The sequence below is a fragment of the Struthio camelus genome, chromosome Z (genome assembly GCF_040807025.1).
Source record: "Struthio camelus isolate bStrCam1 chromosome Z, bStrCam1.hap1, whole genome shotgun sequence".
Classification (NCBI taxonomy): Eukaryota; Metazoa; Chordata; class Aves; order Struthioniformes; family Struthionidae; genus Struthio; species Struthio camelus.
Window position 1 is genome coordinate 37,646,547 of NC_090982.1, and position 24,470 is coordinate 37,671,016.

Sequence of the window (24,470 nt, forward strand, 5' to 3'; positions counted from 1 at the left end):
GTCAAGCTGTTGTGTTGACAGAGGGGAAGAACTGCAGAAGTCTCACCCTAGGGGTCACAGTCTTTGTGTACTCGAGATCTGACAAAGCACATAGGAACAATTTTGCCCCACGTTGCGAAGCTGCCCTGCGCAGAAACATTTTCCCAAGACTCAAGGAGTTGTGATACAGCCAAGGCTGAAATACGGATTATGCTTCCGGTTATTAGCAGACAATTCAGGAGCCTGAGCTGCGTACTGGGAACAGAACAAGTTCCTTAGGTGCAGGGGACACACTTCTTTTTAAACAACACTTGGAGTTTTCTGGGAATTATTTAAAAATTGTCTTCGTACTTTTACTGCTTTTATTTATTGCTCATTCATTCTATGTGAAAAGGAGAAAACCAGCACTGTAACTAGCAATAAAAAACAAGGTTTTAAGATGACTGCACTAATATGTACAGAGATTGCAGCTACGTAGACTTATGTTCTCTAGAAGAAAAAAGAGAAAGACATAAGATCCAGGAACAGGGCAACAGGCTGCATTACAAGTAAAAAATAAATAAATAAATAAATAAATAAATAAATAAAGCTAGAATGAAAATTGATGCTTCATAAGCACTAGTGTGCTGACTCCCAACCTCTCCCACAGGACACACATAGCAGTGAAGTTAGCATTTTGCAGTCCCTCCCAAATGCTCCCTGAACTCTTTGGGCAATAAATTTCAGCTGGTTCTTCCAAAGGTTACTTAAACTGAGAAAGAACACAGAAGTGCCAAGATGGACTCATAGATGAGAATGAACAAAGCAAGATACTTCAGAAGGCAAATTAAAAGTTATTTTCACATTGAACATCCACAGTCTGGTCAGTCGAATGTTCACCTCTCAACTGCTAAAGTTCAGGTTTAATTTAAATTAATAACAAGCATACAACTATTCCCTGGAAAAAAAATAGACGCAACTAATGCGAGTTACATAAGTGATAGGAAAATCACTCTAATTTATGTGTTATCTTGTACAATCCAGAAAATCTTTCTCTAGAAACTATGAGGCTTCTTTAGGACTTGTAATGCCCCTTGTTATACCATCCCAATGATTGCTGCTACCTGATGCTCTTCCAATGATAGGTCATTTCTCTGGAAACAGCTCAAAAATTAATCAAACCTGATAGCCACAAAGAAGATGCAAAGTAAGATGACAAATCAGGTTGAAATATATCTGTTGAGAATAGGAAGAGAAAGAGGGTAGACGAGAGGGGTGCTAGTCCATAGCAGAGATGGAAGGAAAAGCTGCTTATTTTGTCCATCCTAAGCATCAGAACAAGATAGTCTTATCCACTTCAAAAGAAAGCATAGCCTTGAAGTAGGTTCATGTGTTTCTCTAAATTCCCTTAGCAGCTTTCCCTAATACCCTCTAAAAAGCCCTCCTGCTCTCAAGTTCAGAATCACAACTTTGTTTCCTTACCCGGAAACCAGATGGAAGTGAACGGGGCCATTTGGGGATGCGTTGTGGCCTGAACGTTACTGCATATGCATTGTGAATCTCTCCAAATAGGTGCAGTAACCCCAAACAGGGACAAGAAGGATCCAGAGAGAGGGGGGGACAAAAGGTAAAGATCAGTAGGTTTTCAGAACCCCGGGCTGCAAGAAGACGTGCTCTTTCTGACTGAAGTGATTTGTTACATCAGTAAACCTACTAAGAGTCTCTGGTCCTTTACATCATGCATGAGAACTGAGTGATAAATCTTACGCTACCCCGAAAAAAAAAAAATCTTACTGCACAGGAAACTTGATTCAATAAAAGATTGTGTCTGAACCAGGGAACAGGACAGTTCCAGTGGGAGTCTTGTAAATAAAACTGTCTGTAGTATCAGCTTCAAAAACAAAACAAAAAAACCCCCACAGATTGCGGAGGGCCAAAGCATTGCATAGAAACAAGATTTCTAATTCATCCTGTAACAGCCTGTAAAGGCTCTTCACAGCCTTTTGAAGAGGCTGAACTGGTAAGACAACAGTTAGCCCATGCAAATCCCAAAATAAAGTTACAGAAGATCTATCCTATGGCTGGGATAATTTTAACTTTTTTCGATACCCAACTGTAATTTGTATTCCTGTTCAGAACAATTCAGAGAAGAAACAGAATTTATGTTTCTAAAACTGTCTATAATCATGAATTTTAAGATACAACTTCAGAGTCAAGAACCAAAAGTTAGAAACAAGACTTCTGGGACAGTTTCAGAAGACTATGTAGTTGTGACAGACTGTGCAATGCTCTACCACAACATAGTGCTTCGGTACCCAACTGTGAAATGACAGAATATACTGTTGGCACAACTCAACCTCACTGAAACAAAGATAAATGCTAATTTAATTTTTCTAATTCAAACCAAATTCATTTATGTACCTGAATCTTCGTTCCTCAATTATTCAGTAACAACATTTGAGGAAAAGGCATCCAGGATTTCAAAAAATAAAGTGAACTTTTCCTTTATGTCATTACATCTTAAAGCATGCTTCAGTGTGTGTTTTTTTTTTTTTAAACACTTTCACCTTATGCCCAACTTCACCAGCATAGAACTGCAGAACAGCTGACAACAAACCTATGGTTCCTTACGAATTCAGAAAAAGTTATTCTAATCTTAAAGAAGACATGAAGCCAGATTCACAAGGATTTGGATGCCTAAACACACAGAGGCACTTGAGCTGTGTAAAGTCAATTAAATCAAGATGCTTGACTTGCTTAAGTGCTTTGTATGCATATCTGCATGTTTTCACAAATACTTCTACACCACCTCTTTATGAACCATGAACCTAACTCCCCCCAGTTAGACACATCTTTGAGCTCACTTCCCCTTCACTAATTTTTAAAAATAAGAATCCATGACTATTTACATTTCATTCTAGACCTTGAGATTCCCCAAACCCAAGAAGTGGAATTACTAAAATAGGAGGATGACCTATAATTTTTTTTTGGCCTTTGGACTTCATTTCAAACCCCAAATATATTGACTCCTTGTCATTCTTCAGATTGTGCTTCTGCTGCAGAAATAAAGAATCTAGAGACTACTCTCCCCATATAACTTTTGACATTTGGGAATTTCTGCATGTGGTTGGGGACAAATCATGATGAGCACCTCAGCACTTTCGCTAAAAATCCTTAATGCTACAAATTAAACTAGGACTGAAGTGAAAATTAATAGAAACCTGGAGGCCAGTATCAATATTACAGTCACTCCAAAATCAGAGCACTAACTTCTAAAATAGAAGTTTGCTCCTTCAGGGAAGAAAGTTTAATTCACTCAGAATCTGCATAGTTAAGTTAATGTTCATAAAGTTTACTAGACATCTGTCCTAAGCATAGTACAAGAGCCATTAGTTATTTAGACTAGCCAGGGGAAATAAAAATTATTGAAGGTGATAAAGTTATATTGATGATATTAGACTATTCATAACCTGTAAAATATTTCATTGTGTGTATATTGGGAAACAAAATGCTGCCAAATACAAAAAAAATATTTGTTTTGAAAGAATGAGTTTATCACAAGTATTTAAAAGCAACAGCTAGTAAAATATCACATGACAGTCAGAGTAAAATACAGAAAGAGCAGAGGTCATTCCAGCTTTTTCAGGAGCTTTTTTGAATTAAAAGAGTGAGGGAGATTTGTGTGCCTGATAGGGATGCTATTCCAATCATATAAGCATCTGGAAAGAAGGTGCCTGTTAAGAATAAGGAACAGAGACAAATGAAAAAAAAAAAGGCAGGTCAGAACTGGATTAGTGTGAAGTCAAGATTGTTTAAAGTCTGGTGGTGGAGACGAGGATGGCTATTTCACCATGGCTATAATATTTCCATGACTTTTGTTCTTTTCATTGTGATCTTTCCCTGAAACGCCTTAAAAATCATGATGAAATATAACCAGCCTCCTACTTCTTTGCAAAGATCACAGCTGTGTTATGACAGGAATTGTTTTAGTGGAACTCACTAGATAGCATTCACATCCTGGACTTTAATCTTAAAAGCCGACATTTAATAGTTCAACAATTATATTCCTTTGTCAAGTTCTACAATCGCGTTTAATCACCAAGTATTACTTCTGGGCCATGATCTCGCTCTCTGTTATGTGAAATAATGTTAGGGTCTAATTGATTCTTGTGTGAGACACCATGGGCATAAAAGCAAACTTGGCTCCCTTACAAGGTAAGCAGAGTGACATGGTATAAATCTTGTACCCTGAGATACACTCATACTTTTTTTCTCAGGATCTATAAATTTCGCTCAGGGTATGAATAAGAAGTCTTTGAAATAAAATCTAGATACCATTCATGAAAGAGGAGTGCAGGTCCTCAATGGTCCCTCTAGTCCTTCGCTTTTGCCATTAAATCATAAAGAGGAATTCCTGACAGCAAGGGAAAATCATTGGCACTTGCAAAGTTTCTGAGAGGTTACCATATAATGCAATTGTAAGTTATCCTAAAGTGCTATTCAATAATAATTTTTGCAGAAAATTAAATCTCAGCAGAAAGCTCTGGTCCTTGTAGCACCGACATTTTTAGAAGAATATTTCTAGATCATTAAGAGAATTAACTTTCATCACTACTCAATTGCTCTCTTGGCTGAACAGTTGTTACACAGAAAATATACTTGCTTAGTGCTAAAGACTACATGAAAGTCTGGTCATCAAATGATCTCATACTCAAAAAAAGGAGTCTGATACAGTTCATAATTTATCTTTTACACTGTTACACCACGGTGCATGTACTGTTAAGCTGGTAGAATGTATCCAAGAAAGTCTTGGCTATAAATTTTTGATTTATTTAAGTTTAAAGGAACCTCCTGCTTTCTCCAAGATAACTGCAAGCACAATAAACAGCCAATTACTGGCAGAGCAAAAGACAGAAAGTGTTACAAATTTTTTGTGGGGAACAATCCTATTATTAAAAAGTATATGGTGACAAAAGAAAGTTGTTTGTATTTCACTGAAAATTCAGTGGTTGCCACTGTATAGTAAAATAATTACTGTAACAAATTAATACTGCAACTACGGAAATATTGCCTTAAATTTAGAAGAGCCTTCCAAACGCTGACTTCCTTAATGGCAGCCACAATAAGCTGCACAGTCAACTCGGTCAACTTTGCATCACCTTCATAATATGTAAAATATGATAACTGTTATTTCCATCTAACATCATCATATGTCAGATGGAGATGATAAAAAAACCCAGCTTCTAAAATGAGCTTTGCAGTTAAAAAATGTCAACATTGCCCAGTCCATGGGCCAGAACCCATGAAAGATTTCTGGAAAGTTTCTATACCTTGGTCCTACCCCTATTTAAATTGCAACAATTTTCTTCCACTATTCATACATGGTAGAAACATGAGGAGGGTGGCTTTCTTACCCTTTGAGCTGTGGTCTGTTCTTTGCTCTTGAGTTTCTTCCTTGCTATAGAAACCTTATTTTATTGGATTAGGATACTCCTATGTAAGCTTCCCTGATAGAACAGCTTCATTTAAGACTCACTGCAGGGAACAAAAGGAGATCTGAACATAAAAGACATAGGGCTTGCTATATCTAGCTCTTCAGGTCTACAGTCCAAAGATCAAATTTTCTGGATTTTTTGCGTGTGCAGGGAAAGAAGGAGGGTTGCTTCAAGACAGAAGAGCGCAGAGGAAACTGGCAAAGTGACTTTAAATAGTTTGGCAATGGAGCTTTATAGAACTTCCCCCATCACCTGTGCCCTCCTCAGATTTTCTGGGGTCTGCCCTTTTGTATGTTTTTATGTAATTTCTGGTATGAGTAACACAGGTCCAAAGTTCTTAAAATGATTGTAACTGATTTTTATGGTTCAGTATTTGCATTTAGGATTTCTATTTCAGGGGCATCAATTTTGCAGAGGACCCTTGCCCTCTAGCATTTCTCCAAAACTGTTAAAAAGTTCCCTTTTTTCTTGCTGGTAAGATTACTGGCTTATGAAGTAGCACACTTACGAAGAAGACAGAGAATTAAATTGCAGTCTGTCAGAAAAAAAGGAACAGGTGAAAAGACCAGCAGCCTTTTGTATGGTCTTCTGTCACTACCAGGTTCTTTCCTGGTACCAGGTGTGTACTCTTACATAAAAATGCTAGAAGAGGAGAAATCTATTGAAGATAACGATTAGAAACGGACAATCAGATACCAAGACCCAAAGTGCAAATACCCTCTGCACAAACAACTGAAAAGCTATCAGGGTAAGATACTGAATTTAACTTCCTAACATTTCTAAAATAGTAACGGATATTAAAGAAACCTTAGAGTCACAATTCTGGGAGAAATATGGGAAAGACATCTGCGAATGATACATAACATGCATGGGACCAACTAGGTACCTGAACTGGTATGGCTGAATTAAAACTAAACACCACAGGTATCAAAGGAGGATATGTGCCCAGGGAAATGAAAAGCGTATAAAGGTATTATGCAACACCGAGTCTCCATGCTTGACTATCTGCTCAATTAATTTTAAAAATCTTTTACCTGCTAAACCTGTGACCTACAAGAAATAGGGGGCTAACTCTGTACATTTTCTTGTTTAAGATGGGTTTCTGGAGAATGAAAAACCAAAACCATATTTTGGAATTTAAAATACATTACTAAAAATCAATCAGTAGATTGTAACGTATACAGAAGTTCTTGCAAGTAATTAAGAACCTTTCAAGAATCATTATAAATGAGTTCTCTTGCCAGTCACTCAGAGTGAAAATGTTCTAACTAAAGAAGATAGTTAAAATGAAAATCAAAAACCTAAAGCTCGTTCTTTCAGCTAAGCCATTCTCAGCATATGGTAGTCACACATGTACTGCAGTGTTTCCTTTCGGAAACTTTAGGATAAAGATTATTCCTCACTCAAACAAGCTAAAGAAAGAGTATTATTTCCAATCTGAAAAGATTAAGAGAATGAAAGAAGTAAAGAAGTGAGGAACTATTCTTCCATTTTAAAAACTCCTGGCCCTTCCAGGCTCTTTGCATGTCTGACTCCGCTGACATTTCATTTTGCAGTTCCTCCTAACCCCCATTTTACCAACCCACACTCTGCACGCTCTCAGTCTTTCTGCCGTTGTAATATCATCTCTTCGTCTTGTCTTGGTTACCTTTTCAAGGGCACCCTACATGTTTAGTACCTGTCCTGTTTATGTTAAGAAAGGATACCTTTTCTCTATTAAAACCATTCTTAAAATGCTTCTTCAATGAGAAGCCTACTAGCATTAAGCCATAAAATTATGCAAAGCACTTGAATTTTGTTAATCTAGCTTTCTGAGATTAACACACAGAGATATCACTTAGTGCAGTGGTGTGAAGGGATCTGAGCAAACTCACTTAGATACTGCAACTCCTATTGCCATGGTACTGCAAGGCTCTGCCCGGGCTCTCTCTACTGAGAGCCTTGCCAACACCGCTATCCTCCCTCAGAGCTAGCGCGGGCACAACAAGCTGAAATTTAGACACGGAGGTTCAAAACCCAAAAGTTTGTAAACTTAAAAAAAAGTTTGTAAACTCCTAGTTACAAAAGTGCTAAGTTCCTTCTCAAACACATGCACAAAAAATCTGCTCGCTGAAAAAAGAATTAGTAGATATGTTTTCCAAGTGTACACCCATCCTTACCTGCATTTCTTGGCAAAAGGAAGCAGTTGGCCCAAAAAGAATTTGACACTGTTCGTCCGCAGTGTACGTCATCCCTGGGAGTTTGGAGGGAATAATCACAGAATTGAGGCTCTGAGGATTCGTCTGTAGCAGACAGTTACTGGCCTTTGACCTGGCAATAGGCAGAGATTTATATGCTGAGCAATCCTGCAGAGTCTGATTATCATGCTGACATGAAACGTGCATTTGACATTAAAAAGAAAAAAAAAAAAGGCAGGGATTGACAAATCTTAATTTCTTTTTTTTAATTTGGTGCTGTCATTCAAAGAAATGACTCCATATAAATTAATAGATCTGCCTCCTTGTTAATTTAATGGTGTGACCTGATGTTCCACATTTACAAAAAGACAACGTAAATAATCAGGAGTAATAGGAATTTCAGGAAAACTCTGGAAAACATTTTAGGGTAAACATTACTTAACTGATTATGGTTTGGATTAAGATTTAAATAATTATTTTAAAAGTAGACAGTTTCTAATGCACAGGCAGTTGTGTGACTTGCTATCCACATCTACTAAGGTCTTAATCACTTTAAATTAAACACCTATATTTTAAAATACAACCACTTCTGAGCTGGTTGTCAGAAATTTAACTTTTCTCAAAACCTGAAGAAAGAAGGACTTAAAAATAATTAAACCTGTTTTATATACCAAATCATGGAGTTCTGAGTTCTGAATTGACACATCTGATTTATATTAGCTATTCCAGTGTCATAAAGCAGACCTTTTGAGGATTCCTAATCATTGCAAGTAAACTGTCAATAGGTCTACCCATCAATTTCATAAATTAATGCACTGTGAAATAGTTCCTATTCAGAGACACAGAGCAAAAATTAATGTTTTAATTGGGTTTCTAGGTATTCCATTCTATATTAAACACTTTATAGCAGATTTCTACTAAAAGAACTAACAAAATGCAATTATGCTGAAAGGCAAATCAGACTTCACAGAAACTATATAATGTTCATAGGTCATTTACAATCCAATATTTTTTGAAAATATGTTGCATATCAATATACTTTAAAGCATATTTAAATATTTCATACATAACTATACATTAGCATATGAAAATATTATAAAAGTAGAAACAAATGCTGAAATTTGAGAGCTTAATTTTAAGTGATCTTTCAAATATTACCTGGTTCGTTATGATTTGAATTATTTTGGTGGACTACAGAAACAGGACTTCCCTCTGGAAGTGGCAGAAAGTATTAAAAACTTGCAATTGCAGGATACTTTTTGCAACTACTTGTAAAAGACAAATGGTAAGAGGTTTTTTTCTTGAATGAAATACCTGAGAAATCTTTCCAGATCTTCCCTGCTGCACCGGGACCATGAAACATCACCAAGATTCTGTCCTTTAATCCATTCTCCAGACATGATATGGAGACCATCTGCACAGGATGGGTGGTCATTGTCGTGATTTATTCCCATACTGGATTTTGAAGTTATTAAAAATAAAACAAAACACAACAATATAATAGAATGTTTTCAAAATGTTTGTAAGTCACAATTCTTGCAAGTAGGTAAGAGAAACTTGTGTATGGTACATGTATGAAATGTCTTTCAACTTTTTTTCCATAACTCCTTTCAAAATAGTACATAGTATCTTGACCAAAAGACAGGTCTATGTCTAACATCTGAAAAGTGAAAGTGAAGTCTCATCCATTTGATGAGAAATATTAACAGCTGTCCAATACATAATTTGAGACAACTTCTGAATATTCAAACTCACACAACTATCATGATTTCAATGAACCGAACTTCTCTTGCTAACGGGCAAAAGCAGCACTGGAAACTTATGTAATAAAATCACAGAATCATTCTATAGTTTGGCAGCGATCTTAATTCCATACGGAAATGGATTGCTACAATTTTATAGGACGTTAAATTGTTTACTAGTTTAATGTATGATTATCATACCTAAAAAATCATTTAATTGTGTTTTTAATGCCTACCGTTACAAAGAACATCGATGGAGCAATGCAATGAATCCCGATTTTAAAGGCTCGGCACCCCTATCATCCCAGTAAGTTCTCACAGATGGCACCGCCATGAAGAATTCCACTAAAAACCTACTCGAGGTTGCTGCTTTAACTCAACCAAAGACTCACTGTTACTCTCTTCGACAACAGGCAAAGACGGAGGAAGAAGGCAGTTTTCAAAGAAAAAGGTGTCTTAAAGTTTTCAAAAGTAGCTGCTATGTGGATATGTGCTTGATAGGCATAAGAGGAATAAATGAAAGACTCTCAGCTGTTTTTGAAGATTTATAAATGAGTATGGGGACACTCTCCAGAGCTCTGCATCCAAACTGGTACTGGAATTTGGCAGCTCCAGCCTGCCCTGCAGAAAGCAAAACTTTACAGTGAATGAAGCATTATACCTAGTACCAATTCCTTCAGTCAAAGAAGAGTAAAATTGCTTAAGAGACTGCATAGACGGGAGAAGTTTGCCACTTCTGCAGAGAAACTAGAGGACATCGTGCTTCTTTAACATGTCACCACACTGTAGTGCCAAAGGGCAAAAATGGCTTGCCACCCATCATTGAAAACGCCATCTCACTTTTCTTCTCCACTCCATCCCAGTCCCCTGCAAGGACTAGGTCAAATTTTACATTAAGTTTGGCAAGCTGCATTAGCTTGCGTTTACTAATGAAAGGAATTTAAACACCCTTTAGGGCTTTATCCTGGTGCTCAGCCTCTTACGATGATGTGTGCACTCTACAGTCTGGAGCACTGGAATAGCTGCCTCTGCATGAATGAGATGAATTTGCTAATTGCTAACAGCATAACTGAGGCAAAATAATCTGTTTTGCTGTCATCTTAACCTCTTTCTTTTCCTGAACTGTCTGAAAAGGACAAAACATCCACAAGAAAGTGCTGTTGCACTTTCCTTAAATATTTTCTTACATATAATTTCTTAGGTATTTTTTTCTTATATATAACGCTTAAAATATAGAATTTCAGATGTCCATAACTCCAGAGTTACATCCCTAGTGTAGCTCTTCCAGAAGAAGATCACACAGAAAATCTCACGTCACTTTACTTGTTTGCTGACTGCACAAGAAATGGATTTTGATTACAGCTCTTCAAGCTGTAAATTCTTAATGTAAAAAAACCTCATTTATCAGTATCCTATGTGATATATATGACACATCATTTATGATTTGAAATGAAGAGCACACATACAGAGCACACATCAACAATAATCTTGTTGATATGATTTATTAAAGAATTCACGGCTCCCATAAACAGAGTCAGAACAACACAAATCACACATTATAGAAATATTCTCTGGCTACTATTCTCTCTCACTCAATCTGAAGAACAATTCTCAAAAGCAGGCTCTGTGACCTACTTGTTTATAAAATCATCCACAAATCCACGTGCTGAGCTGAATCAATATCTTCACCATTGCAAAAAATTCCACTAGCCACCATTACCTAAAAGCATCGGTGTAACACTTTTTTTTTTTTTAATCTAACGTTACAGAAGCATTCTGTAACTACATGAATTCTGAGGACAACACTGTCTTTTATGGCGGGAAGTGTTGAAAGCATGTATACACACCAGCAACATTAACTTGCAGCAATAATAACAAGATCTAATACCAATGCTTCAACTTCTATATCCTTGTTACACTCCTCCTACTCAGCTCTGACATTCGAGTGAAGTCCAAAATTATGTGCAGTTTAAGTACACTTAACAAAATGCTCAGCAAGTCCCAAAGAGCAGTATCAAAGCTTTTGAACTATCAGAATGAACAGTTAGTTCAAAAGAGAAGTACAGTTCATTATGTTAATATCAACTAACTAATCTACAAGAGAATATGTGAGGAGTGGGCAAAACAGCAACAGATCCTGCTTTGCAAAATTTGCAAAAAATCATCTCTGTGTTGATCTCTTCTATAACACAGAAATGACTGCATACCTTTATTTGACCTAATATCAATTACCAGACCACATAAGAGCAGAAATGCAGTAATCCTGACTTCCTATTTCTTTCACTATGCCACGTTACACAATAAAGAAGCTGAACAGTCATTGCTACCCTTCTATCCAGCAAGGGATTAATAATGTAAGCACATACCTATTTCTTCATTAACTATCAAGGATATAAAAATATTCTGTGCTCATACAGCGACGTATCTCTAAGTTATGGTATTTTCTAACCGTTCTTCAGGTACCATCTACATGACTGGGACAACCGCATCCTTTCACACACACACACACACACACACAAAAGGCATTTTAGAATTGGTGTGTGTTTGTGTATGGTGCTGTTCTGTATCTTAACACTCCTTTTCCTACAGGATTTACTCTGCTAGCCTTGGGCACACTGCCCCTCCTCTCCAGGAGCTCCACTTTTCCCACCGCTGAGATCACTCAACCTCACGCAAGAATGAGACAACTACATATGCATGTGGGAGCAAGACAAGCAAGTCTGGGCTAAGAGGATAAACTTTTTTAAATAGTCTGAAAAACTACAACTAAGAAAGAAGATAGTGCTGTACTTCAACAAGGAAATACATCCTATCTATACAGAAATCAATCAAACGCTGCTTTAAGAGCAGAAGTGTTATCACTTTCACTGAGATATAAAAATGCTCCATGCATTCTGGCTAAAAATATACACGCCACATATAATATGAAAGTAGGAAGCATCCTATGGAAAAACTCCCTAACTAAAATATTAGCAATATTTCAACTTACACATTGCAACCAAACTACATTTTAATAATCTCAGTTTAAAAGTATTTTGACAAAGAGCCTTGGTCAAATAAACTACACTAATATTATACATGGTTGTCAAGTCAACTGAAAAAATATTTTTATCTTATAAAACCACGCAAACTTGTTTAAAAGCCAGATTTTTGTTTTTTTTTTTTGTGATATCATGCAGAAAGCTGGAACAATCTACACTAGATTTTGAAGATGATCCCTGATCCCTAGATGTGTTCTAGGAACACTAAAAAGAAAAATCCCTAACCTCTCTGTGCTTAGAAGCCAGAATTAACAACTCAGACTGAACAATTCTCTTACATTTTTCTATTGCTGCAAAATACAAAAAAGTGCATATTAGTTGGACTCAAGATAGATGACAACGTCTCTCCCTACAACCAAATAAATAGTTTATATTCTTGCAGGAACAAAATGCATTCCCATGTCAACCCATGTACTGAAAAAGTACCAGGAACCACACTTTGATTTCATTTGTTTATAGTTGAGTATTAAGAAATAAAAACTCTTTTATGTCTCAATAATTGGCCCTCGATCATAATGCTATATTTAAGTAAGTTAAATGAGGCTACACACACATCTTCTGGGAAGAATTAGGTCTGCAATATAAAGCGTTACTTTATATTCGCACTGCAGGACTGCAAAATTCTCAAACGTTTACTACATTCATGGCACCAAATTTGGTCAGTAATACTATACTATTCAGTTGGAAAGGTTTTATTTCTTATTTTTGACTATTTTCATCTTGGTTTAGAAATAGCAGGTGATAATCAGGTTATCACCGTCATATTTCACTTAAACGCATGGTATTGCAGATGAGCAATGATGATGCTATTAAACCAGAAACAGGTAATACAAGTACACAGACTGACTAGTATTCAAAAACGTAATTTAGGAGCAGGTAGTTGGGAGATAGCTGCGAAAATTGCTTTAGGTCTATCTGTTAATAAGGAAATTATTTTAATTAAAAAAAATTAATAGAGAATAGTAGCTACTGCTCAGTTTTACACGGTCACTAACCACAAGAGAGGGTGGGAAAGAGAATAGGAAGAGACGGATTAGGAAAAGCTTAAAAGCAGGCCCTCCAGGAACCGTGGTAGTTTTTCGAATATGGAATAATTTTAAATACATTCCCAAACCCTGAAAGATGAAAGTTCAGCCAAAGAAATATAAGCAGCAGAGGGATGATGAGTGTAAACTGCAGATCCAGAACAACAGTATCAGTTTAATCTCATGACAGAGTGAGAATGATTGAAAAAAACTTATTCCTTGTGCAGGAGAGAGTAAATGCAGGGGACACCTTATCTGACATTTAACAATTCAGTGATTCTATAATTACTCCGGCAGTGATTCTGTAATTAGTCTCAACAATTTTTTTAATCTGAGATTTGTGCCTCACAAGGATGTATTTGGTAAATGAAAATAACACCACTCCTTCGGCTACCACGGAGAGGGAGTGCTACTCTTTGTTAGCACTTGTATTGCACGTTTACAAAAAAAAATCTAAAGTGTTACCACATTATTATCTTTACAGTGAAGATGCTGTTTTAAACAAACAGCCTAGGAGCAGGTTTCTATATGCTATTTTATTTAACTAATGCAAAATGCAAAGAGTATGCATTACTATAGGACTTTTCTTTTAATTCCAGTTGGTGAAATACTGTTTCTTGCATAAATTTTTTTTAGTGTTTTAAAACATACAAGGAGGACTTCACAGACAACTGCATACATAGGTTATGATATATGGTACTACTTGTAAATGAATTATTTACCCTGATGTGCACTGAAAGACAAGTAACCCAGCTATAGAAAAGTTGTGATAGTAAAACGCATGAGACAATTTCTTTTGGAAAAACTCTCTCTTTAAACGTTCTCTTTAAACTTGTTGCTGGACATAGAAACCTTTATTCTCTTATTAATCATGATGAGGAAAAAAAAAAAAACAAAAGAAATATATTTAGCCAATCATTGTGAATCACTGCTGGGACTCTTAAGATGTTGACAACGTCAGGTTACATTTTCAACCTTAAAACCATTGATTAAGAAATACAACATGTAGACTAATATACAGAAGTGACTCTGTTCTGCATGCTGCTGTCCAGCTGAGTCCTTAACTTTTGCTGAACAGCTGCCTTCCTCTCTCTTACTCCAACCCTTCTAATTACCACACTTCAACAAGCCAAATCCAGACATAGCATGGTGTCATGGCCTTGTGACTTAAGCATATAAATAATATGAAGCTTTGATGTGACAGTCTTATTTAGTATCATAACATGAAGATCCATATGGCCCCTCACTGGATTTTTTTAAAGCAAGTATATGATAAAGGGAAAGTATTCGCCACTGGCAAATAAGATGCCAGGACTATATCCTGCAAACTGAAGTACGTCAAGATAAACAGTTATGTCTTTAATCCTGCGCCAAGAAAAAACACTGAAATACAACATATCTTCAAATGGAAAAAAATAGGTCATTAAGGGAAAGAAAACTTTGAGCTATCACCTATTAAATGAATTGCCAAAAAAGATGTGCATGTCCCTATTAATGAAAAACATGGACACTATATACATGATCTTTTGTCAACTTTTTAACTGTTCTTTTAAATGATCAGAACATCAACGAAGGTTATGCCTCTTGTAGAGCTACTTCTTTCTTCAGCTGTTTAGCTATCAGCAAAAAGCTGGTCATGCTTGTTCTCTGTTAGGCATGGATGCAAGGTGTTTGGATAAAATATGACCTATCTTGAGCCACTGTTTGTAGAACATGGACCAGATAAACTGTTTTTTAATAGTTTTGAAAAACCATGTACATTTTCCTGTTCCTTCTGAACTGAAAAAAAGGCAAGTGGAAACGCAAAGTACGTAATAAACTACATCCTCTTCTGTCATCTCTACTTGCATAAAGCTTCCAGACCACTGGAAAGTTTGGTATGATTTACCAAACTCTCACTGCTCACGTAATAATATCTTGTAAATCAGCATCATGACTGTGGAGCACGGATGCCTGCTGCGGTAGGCATGCAGAAAGACCAGAGGCTACCGATCTTTAAAGAACATCTCTGCTAAAGCATGCAGATTGAATGACAGAATCTAAGGCAAACTCAGGGACAGAATACTACCCTGGGAGTGCTTTTTTTGGGACAACGCCATTTTTTGCGACTACTTTCAATCTACTGTTCTTGGAGCAACATTAACTGTCTTGCCAGTATGGCTAAACTTCTAATAGATACTTTTCCTTAATTAAAAAGAGTAAAAAATTAAAGAGAGAGAGAGAGGGAAAAAAAGGGCTTTAAAGGTAGCTCAGTGTACTGTGCCTTTTTTTTTTTTAAAGCAATTGTTTTGAACAACTGTTTTGTAGTTTAATTCTTTTCTTAATCTGACAGAAAAAACAGCAGTAGTTCTTTGGGTAATTCCAGCATAAATCTTGTTTAAAATGGAAGAAGAACAACAACAAAAAAGTACTGCAATATGCAAAATGAAAATCTCTTATTATTTTTACCAGAAGAAGAAGCTAAATAACAAAGAAAAGGGGAAGGATTGTATTTTTGTTGTTGAGAGTAAATGAGAAAAAACAGTTTCTTAATCAGATGAGATGAAATTTCATAGATGAAATTTCCTGTAAAATGAACAGTGTTGAACTATCAGGACAGCAAATATTACCACAGCCAGTAATATCATACCAAAAATAGTATAAAAGTATGTCTATGTCATATGCAGCTATCCACAAACTGCAGAGGAGCATGTCCACTTCTCTGTAAATCTGTTAATGATGCAAATATGTGTATGGGAAGGTTATCTTCTTATAATGTTCTCTATGTATTTTGAAAACTATTTCAACTTTACAAACCGCAGCCATGCTTTTTAAATTATATTGCTCAAAGCTAGGTTCTTGCATTTACATTTAAGCTGACAAACAACAATAATTTAATTCTGAGCAAAAAACTCTGTAACTATAGAAATAAATCAAAATAGTTAAGGCTCAACATCTTTGAGAGTCAGGCTGCTTCTATAAAGTATCTAAGCACATAGATATTTATATACCCAGAGGTACATTCGCAACTGTATGTAGGTATCTACATACAAATTTGGACTGAGAAACCTAACTTTAGACACCTCTGGTTGGAAAGCTCCTGGTTTGGTGACTCTGAAGAACATTGTGAAAGAATCATCTGATCTAAGAGGAGAGTAAAATTAAGGAAAGAAGCAATAGGGGGAAAATGACAGACTGCATGTTTGGGGGCGACGACGACAGGCGCTTCCCCTACACCTTCTATTGGCATCCTTACAGCCCATGGCACCAGAGAGTTATGAGAAAAAGAAGGAAGCAGGAGATTATTTGGGGACAGATTACCAGCCCAGGCGGTAGCTTCCTTCTTCCATAGCAGTCACTGCCATGGGAATGGCCAACATTGAAGGACCAAAAGGTAACTTGAGTCAGGATGCTGGGAAGCAAGAGCCCTGGAAGACGGGGCTCCCAGAGCTATCACTACCATCACTATTAAACGAAGGCTTTATTTACCTATCAGTAAATAGCGTAACTGTATCAGTACTGACACTTCGCTTCAGTATATTTCCTTGGCTAAGTAACCTCTGCTTTACAAACATCTTTTAAGTCGATAATCAAGAAACAGTCACGATATCAGAGTTGGCTTAATGTACAAAACATTCTCTCTAAGAAACAAATTTTCTTTAAGAGAGATGCTGGCAATGGCACAGCATATAAGTGATAGGCATATTCTGAGATGTTATTACTATTTACTTCCTAAAAATTTACTGACTCAAATTCAATGCTTATTACTATTGAGATCTTCACAGCAGGGATTTTCTCTCATTACGACCATTCCAGCACTTAGAACAATAAAGCTCCAAGTCTTAATTAATCTCTCTGATACTAGTATACAACTTACACAAACCATGAGAAAAAAATACCCAACATTTTAAGAGGATGTACTCAAACTAGAAGATATATGTCTTTTTGCGTAAGAATTAGAGAAAGAAATAGAAAACCAATGGTCCCTGTTTTACATCAAGGAAAGGGGAGATACAAAAGTGTAAAACAGAAACAGGAAGTTCCCCCCGACAGTAGTAAAGGGAAACTTTAATGCCAAAATAAAGAAAAAGCGTGTGTAGGTGTCAAGAAATGAACTTCTCTTAAGCCTCCTAGATCAACACATTCAGAAATCCTATTGGCTCTTAATTTTCTAACTAAAAATCAGATAATTTAAGTCAGTGGTTAAATGTTATTGACAAAATTCACAAAAACTAAATCGGAAGCCTAAAATTCATACTATTTCAGAGGAGAAGACCTGACATTGGAAAAAGAATACAGTAACCATTCAAAACATCAATAAAATAAAAAATCATGATGTTGATCCCAGTATTTTCATACTTTTTAGTCTACCTTTCACATAAGTCAAAAGCCTGAATACAGGATTGCAGGACTAACTAGGGAAATACGCACTACTGATGAAAGCAGTTACACATGCTAAAACATTTCTGTAACAGTGGGACCTCAGAAGACAACCACCTACAGCATGAGCTCCTGAGTACTGGTTTTTGTTTCTAAAATATTCTGCAACAAACTAAACCTGTACTTATTTCTGCAAGAAATAGTTAGGTTTTTAACTTCAATAATTGTTTACCTTGCTCATTTCAAAACATTTCATATTGCGGGCCAGTGCCTTCAGATCATATAATTGTTTCATTTAGGGTTCATTTCTGAATGAACTAAACATGACTTGATCACTGAAAGAAATTAATTCAGCTGTCTTGTCATAGCACAAGATCGTCTGAAAAATGCACTATAGAAAGAAAATATTTTTCTTCCTATGCAGTAAAATAGCATAGTGTGTACTTTACATAGCATGTAAAAATAAACTCTCCAAAAGTAAACTGTTACATTATTTCAAAGATACTTCAATGATATTCCTCAAAATAATGACAAACTTTTGTAAACATATTCATTTCTTTATGTCTGTACTTCCTCAGGTTCTTAGGCTGATCAAGGAAAAATTGCAACATTTATTTTGCACGTATTTTGAATTTAGTCAAATAATACAGGTAGGTATATTTACTTGTTGTACAGGAAAAATTAAGGGGTTTTGCCTCATATTTTCATTTTGTTTGAGAACTAGTTTTTCCTTATCCTATGCTGTTTGATAGGTTTCTCCTCACAACATCAGGAGAAGCTAGGATGGTTAATGAAATTAGATTTAAAAAAAATAAAATAGGCGGCAATAGTCAAGTGACTTCTTGATCCAGAAAGAGTTTTTGTGAAAATTTTCTAGAATGTGTGACTCATGTTGAAAGACTGAAAGATATACAGCTGGTCTAAATAGCAATCATTTAATCTCCACTTCTGTGAAAGTTTTTAAGGATGGGTAAGACAAATCTCCATGAGAAATACTCTAGTTAAAATGATTCTCCTCTGGGCAAAAAACTCTTTAGGTCCTTTTGAAGGGAACCTTCACTCAAATGTTTGTCTCCACTTCGTCGTCGTTGTTTTCTCTCTCCCCATTCCCAGTGTGCTTTCTTGCAGTTAGTATTGATAGATCAGCAGATGGAGATGATCAGGCAGAGAAAACAACTCTCTGAAATATCACTTTACTTTCTTTTTTTGCAAGAATCTATTTTAGATTACAAAGGTTGAAGACTCTGGCTGCATAATGAAACCGAGACCAAACTGAATTGAGCGTTCTGCAATGCAGAATCTGTTTTCCAATCTGTTTTTACATTTTGCGACAACCGTTTATACATCCCTGGCTACCTGCTTTTTCATGTTTAAGACAGCCTTCCCAATTTCTATCTACGTGGCTTGTTTCTAGCCTTCAGGATGCTGAAGTTCTGGAAGAAATGCATCCAGGTTCAGAGAGCATCCTGTCCTTCGCTACTGAACAAGATTCGGTTTATTCTTCATTTCCACTGTTTTTAAATGTCTACTAGAGTACACACAGTGAAACATAATGTTTTCTCTGAGGACTCCAAATGGAATTACTGTGAGAATAAGGTGACTGGGATCTGATCCTGATGCGTTTTCCCAAATTCGTTTGAATGTATACGGAGGGATTTGAAAGTTCTGAAATTTTACAGTGTATTCTGTTACACTTTTCCCCAGGATTCGCATATTAGCAGTTGAGCTTTTCTGTCCTTCCAGGAAGGTCATGCTGCATCCTTTCTTTTCCTCAGCCTCACAGCAAAGCAAAGCCATAAAAAGATTTCCAGTTGAGAACCGAATGTAACAAGAGCCAGAGAGCCTGGTTCTTGCAGCAGCCCTGGAAGACCTGCCAGGACTATTGATAACAGCTACAGCGGGCCTCCTCACCAACTTTAACTTGTGTTGGATGCTATTTCACATCCAGCAGCTGTTTAAGAGTGTCAAAGATAGGTCTGAAAGTGCTGCTCAACAAAACTCTCTTTATAAGATCAACATCCTACATTCTCAAGTTTGCTTATGCAGAACATATGCATCTCACATAACTCTGCAAATTCTTTACAACTCCTTCCTATTTTCCAAAAGTAGGAGACTATAGATCAGCATTTCTCAGGAAGCATAAGGTGTTACATTTTTTGTTGATCGAGATGCCTTTTTTTCCCCAACTCCAGTAACCCCGTTACCAAGTTTTAGATTCTCTAAAAATATTTTTATCGTGCAGAACTTATTGTTCTGTAAATAATCTGATTTTATCATACCTATTTCAAATAATTTGCTAATTTACCCCATCAATGAATTTATCTACAGTTCATATTCTATTACTGTTTCTTTCCCCTTATCCTTGGTCTACTGTCAAAAGAGTAAGTGTACAGAAAATGAGTCTTACTCTACAGTCCCTTCTAACACTGGTAAATACTACAGTGAAAAAAGAAGGTGACAGCATGTGGCTACAAGACACCAATAAATCTTTCTTTTCAGAAAAAAAATAAATCAGTTTTTCCTTTATCATAACTACCAGTCAAATAGGCTCGTTTCTATTAGCCTAGAGCTGCTTTCTGCAATAAAAAAAAAATAAAAAAGATTAATTTCAGCTCTTTTCTGTAAGTAATATAGCTGCACTGAAATTGCTTATTTTGCTTTCATGAGAAATTTTAAATAGAAATATTTTAAGTTCTGATCCTTTTTTGTAATCAATTGTTTGTTTCAACATTAGATATTATGACCTCCGTTCTCAGATGGCTTTGACAAAATTAAAAAAAAAAATCACTTTGTCTGAAGGCACCCAACACCCAATTTTCAGAGGGTCTGGGCTTCAAAGGATTTAACAGATTATTCTTCTCCATTGTTATTCTGAAGCTGTTTTTCTAAAAATGTGTATACTAATATGTGGAACAGCCACTATAGCTGAAAGTGGCAGATTAATAGCCTCATCCTACCTTTTTTTTAAATAAATTTTCCTGTTTATTTTTCTTTAAAAAGTACTGAACCAAGAACTGAATACGACTTTCATTAAATAATTTGATTTGCGATGTTTTTTCTTCCCCACTTCTGCTCCAAAGTATTCCTTGCTGTCCATGTAATGAGTAAAAATAACAGATCATGAAGGATACGTGTCTTCACCTTCAATTTGTCTTCCTTTTCTAGGAAGGAGGAGGACGAGGGGACCCAAAATTAAGGTTTTAATGACCGATGACCATTACATGTTTTAATGAGAACTGTCTTCAGAATGCCAAATTCAAATAAGGGCTCTTCCAACTCATGATCTCATTAAAATGTTTGTTGGCAACAATATTCAGAGCTGGATCTGATACATAACACCACAGTCCCAAAAGAAAAAAAAAATGGAGGCACCTGTTTTTCCTCTAGACTAAGTTAGTCTTTCCAACTAGTCTAATTATTGTGCAGCTATAAAGATTCCTGTATTACTCAGAGCTGTAAACATTTTCTTGACTTACATGCTATATATCAGTACATGTCACTATTATATTAATAATAAAAACATGGATTTCCAAAGTTTTTAATCAAAATCAAAAGCCACCTGAAAAGAAAAAAAAACACAAGTACACAACCAATAACAAAGTAAATCACAGCCAGAAATATTACATGCTAACAAATATTAGGGCTTGTTATCTGCGTACTTACTTGTGGCCCATTTCATGGGCAATGGTAAAAGCAAGATTCAGACCATTGTCCTCTGCAATAATACATTTCCGTTTTTCACTGCACATTCCACTCAAATATGCTATACCTAGGAAACAAACACCATGATCAATTATTTTTATTATTACTAATTATTATTATTACTATATAGGGTATCACAAGCCTCAAACAGGACTAAAACATTACTGTGGCCAGCACCATCTAAATACATAAAGAGGTACCTGCAATGGTTTACTTACTCATAAGCTACAATGACTGATTTTAACACAGAAGCGGATAAAGATGGAAAAGCAACTACGAGCAGTGGTAATACTACCTGATTACATAGACTGCAAACGCGCAGGAAATGTATTCTTTAAAACAGTTGCTAGGTACCTTAATAAGATGTGACAGAAACAAATATGGATACCAATATTATTGTAAATGAAAATAGATGCTTACAATAGCAGTGCACAAATCTCAACAGGTATTTTCTCTGACAGAAGAATAGAATATAAAATGTACAAACTGTCCCACACATTAGCATTGTTAAGTATGACTATGGTATTCAGCATGTGATAGGATTCCAAAAATGTATAAAGTAGTTGAAGGTCACAGAACAAGTAAAATTCTTAGTAGACTGCAGTCTGACGAAAATATTTATTATAAATGTTAAAACACCTCTATTATCTAATACCTAACTTTGCAAAAAGTAGAAGCCTAAAAGGTAGACTACTGAGTTCAAAAGTGAAGTTTCTAAAAAGCAGAATGCCTGTAAAATATTGAGCAACATGGAGCTTCGTTTGTGTAACGGTCATTTTTTTGAAGGCATAAATATACTTAGTGGGGACCTACGTTAGCCACTCATTGTTTGAAATCTTGGAGTAAGCAATCAAAACGCTGTTTCAAGCATTTGGCCTAACTCCCAGGAACATCCTTTCAAAGACACGGTGCCCTCTGGATTAACATATTTGCTGGATGTTTGGATACGAAGGTCAAGTTTGAAATGTCTGACAGTGTTTGAAATTTAGTCATAATTAGCATTCTAAGTTATCATATCATACGATAAAAGTCATTCTTCTTAGGATCCAAGTATTTGTCAGTCTGCAAACACAATGCCTCTTCCACAACATGAATTTCAACTAGTAACCTCATCCTTAGTCTGGCAGTGCCATTCTCAACAGAGTTGGCTGAAAGCTTTCAGACACAGAGTTCATATGGAAAAAGAATATTGTTCAGGACTGAAGAACACGATCACGAAATAGATCTGAACGGGCTAGAATATTTTGTATTTTACTATTACCTTCTCAATGAAAGGAGAAAAAAGATGGAGTGAGGGTAAAAGTAACTGGGGCTGCAAAAAAGGGCAAAATATATTCAAAGCAAAAAAATTCAAGTTCTTCAAATGACACCTCATGCTAAGCGCCTAAGTTTAAACACAATTCATATTAACTGTTTTGAAAACGAGAGAGAAGTAATGAAGGCCCCGAAATGTAATGTGTTTTTTCCACGTTATGCTTCAGTGGCTGAAATAAAAAGAAAAATTCAAAAAATTGTTCCAAGAACATTTTGTGTCTGGTAGACTCACAACTGCGTGCATTTTCTCTTAGGTTTCCAGTTTAGCGAGTAAACTGAAAAAAAGCGTTGTTTTTAATGATGTAGCTCTGAGTAGGAGTAGAATTGATAACAGTATTGAAAAGAAGCATACGCTAGGGCTCGGACTTCTGCCAACACCAATGAATTTGCAAAGTGCTGAAACAAGATAGAAAAAATATCTCACTATAGACAAAATGCAGGGCTGCATTTTGAAGCGTTGTGGGCCTTCCAGTTACTATAAAGTTTCTTGAAGACTGTTCAAAAGTATCTTCCTTACGGAGGATGGCTATCCTCTACAGGATAAATCTTAGCTGCTGGGACCTAAGGAAAGGGAATTCCCAAATCTCCCTCTCTCTGTTGATGCTGAAAATTAACCGAAAACTGTCTGATGCTCCCCTGGCCTTCTCTCAGCCTCTAAAAGGACAGGTTAAAGTACATGAGCAATACCTTTCCACACCAGAACACGAGTACTATCAGTTTCCGTTGCTCTATCTACCTTGCCTTCCCCGAGAGCATAAAATATCCGCAAATTACTAGGTACATTGCAAGCTTCACACCTATTATTCAGAAAAAGAAATAAGCAGGAGCAGGCATTTTCAGCGATACCCAATATAGACGACCAAGACTGTTTTTATACTCAACGTTCTTAGAAGGGAATTGGTTATGCTTGATCTTTTTGAATGCAACATATGAAACGTTAAGACCTGCATTTCATTTAGACTAAATTAGATTTCTGATTCTGGAAACATCTAAAAACATCAAATGCAATTAATGCCTTATGACTTTTCACTTATTAAACAAAGTCAACCTTATACATGAAAGCCACATCAAACAGCAGCTACTGGATGTAGATCAGCCAACTACTAGTCGTGAACTAGCTTCATGTCTTGTCCTTGGTTATTAATTTCACGTGTAGAGAAAAAGAAACTTGACTTCAGCAAGCAGCTGCTCTTGCTTAGCTCTCTCAGCATTAGGTAAAAGAAAGAATTTCTTCTTTAAATATATGTATGTTCACTGCAGCTTCCTGTGGCTTATTAACACAGCTGGAACCGCTCCAAGGTTAAGTCCACAAGAAAAAAACATGAACAATTGCTCTCTTGTTATGATTAAGCTATTCCCAATGAACTCATGGGCTCACCACACAGCTTCAAATTAACACACTTAGTACCTGAAAAATGCTGGCTAGAAAGAAGTAATATCATCTCACTGACCATATAAGGAACATCCCTATTACCTATTAACATAGAAACCTGTTTCAAAAAAAAAAAAACACCCAAAAACCAAAAAGAAACACAGCAATGAATGGATACATGCCAAATATAAATTATTAAAATGACCTTACTCCGTGGAAAAGTATTTCTCAAGTTAATGTAGAGTAAAATATCTGCAGTATCAACTAAGAGAGTCAAGCTGCACC

General features: G+C 36.1%; 1 protein-coding gene across 1 annotated transcript in view; it reads right to left on the minus strand.

Annotated features, from left to right (window-relative positions):
* LOC104150304 (A disintegrin and metalloproteinase with thrombospondin motifs 19) overlaps positions 1–24,470 on the minus strand; it is a 152,944-nt gene that overhangs the window by 53,225 nt on the left and 75,249 nt on the right. Inside the window, exons 8-10 of the mRNA XM_068928608.1 lie at positions 21,461–21,566; positions 8,945–9,085; positions 7,613–7,763 (exon numbers count right to left, since the gene is read on the minus strand). Coding sequence (XP_068784709.1) covers positions 7,613–7,763; positions 8,945–9,085; positions 21,461–21,566 — 398 coding nt within the window. The remainder of the gene's footprint in view (positions 1–7,612; positions 7,764–8,944; positions 9,086–21,460; positions 21,567–24,470) is intronic.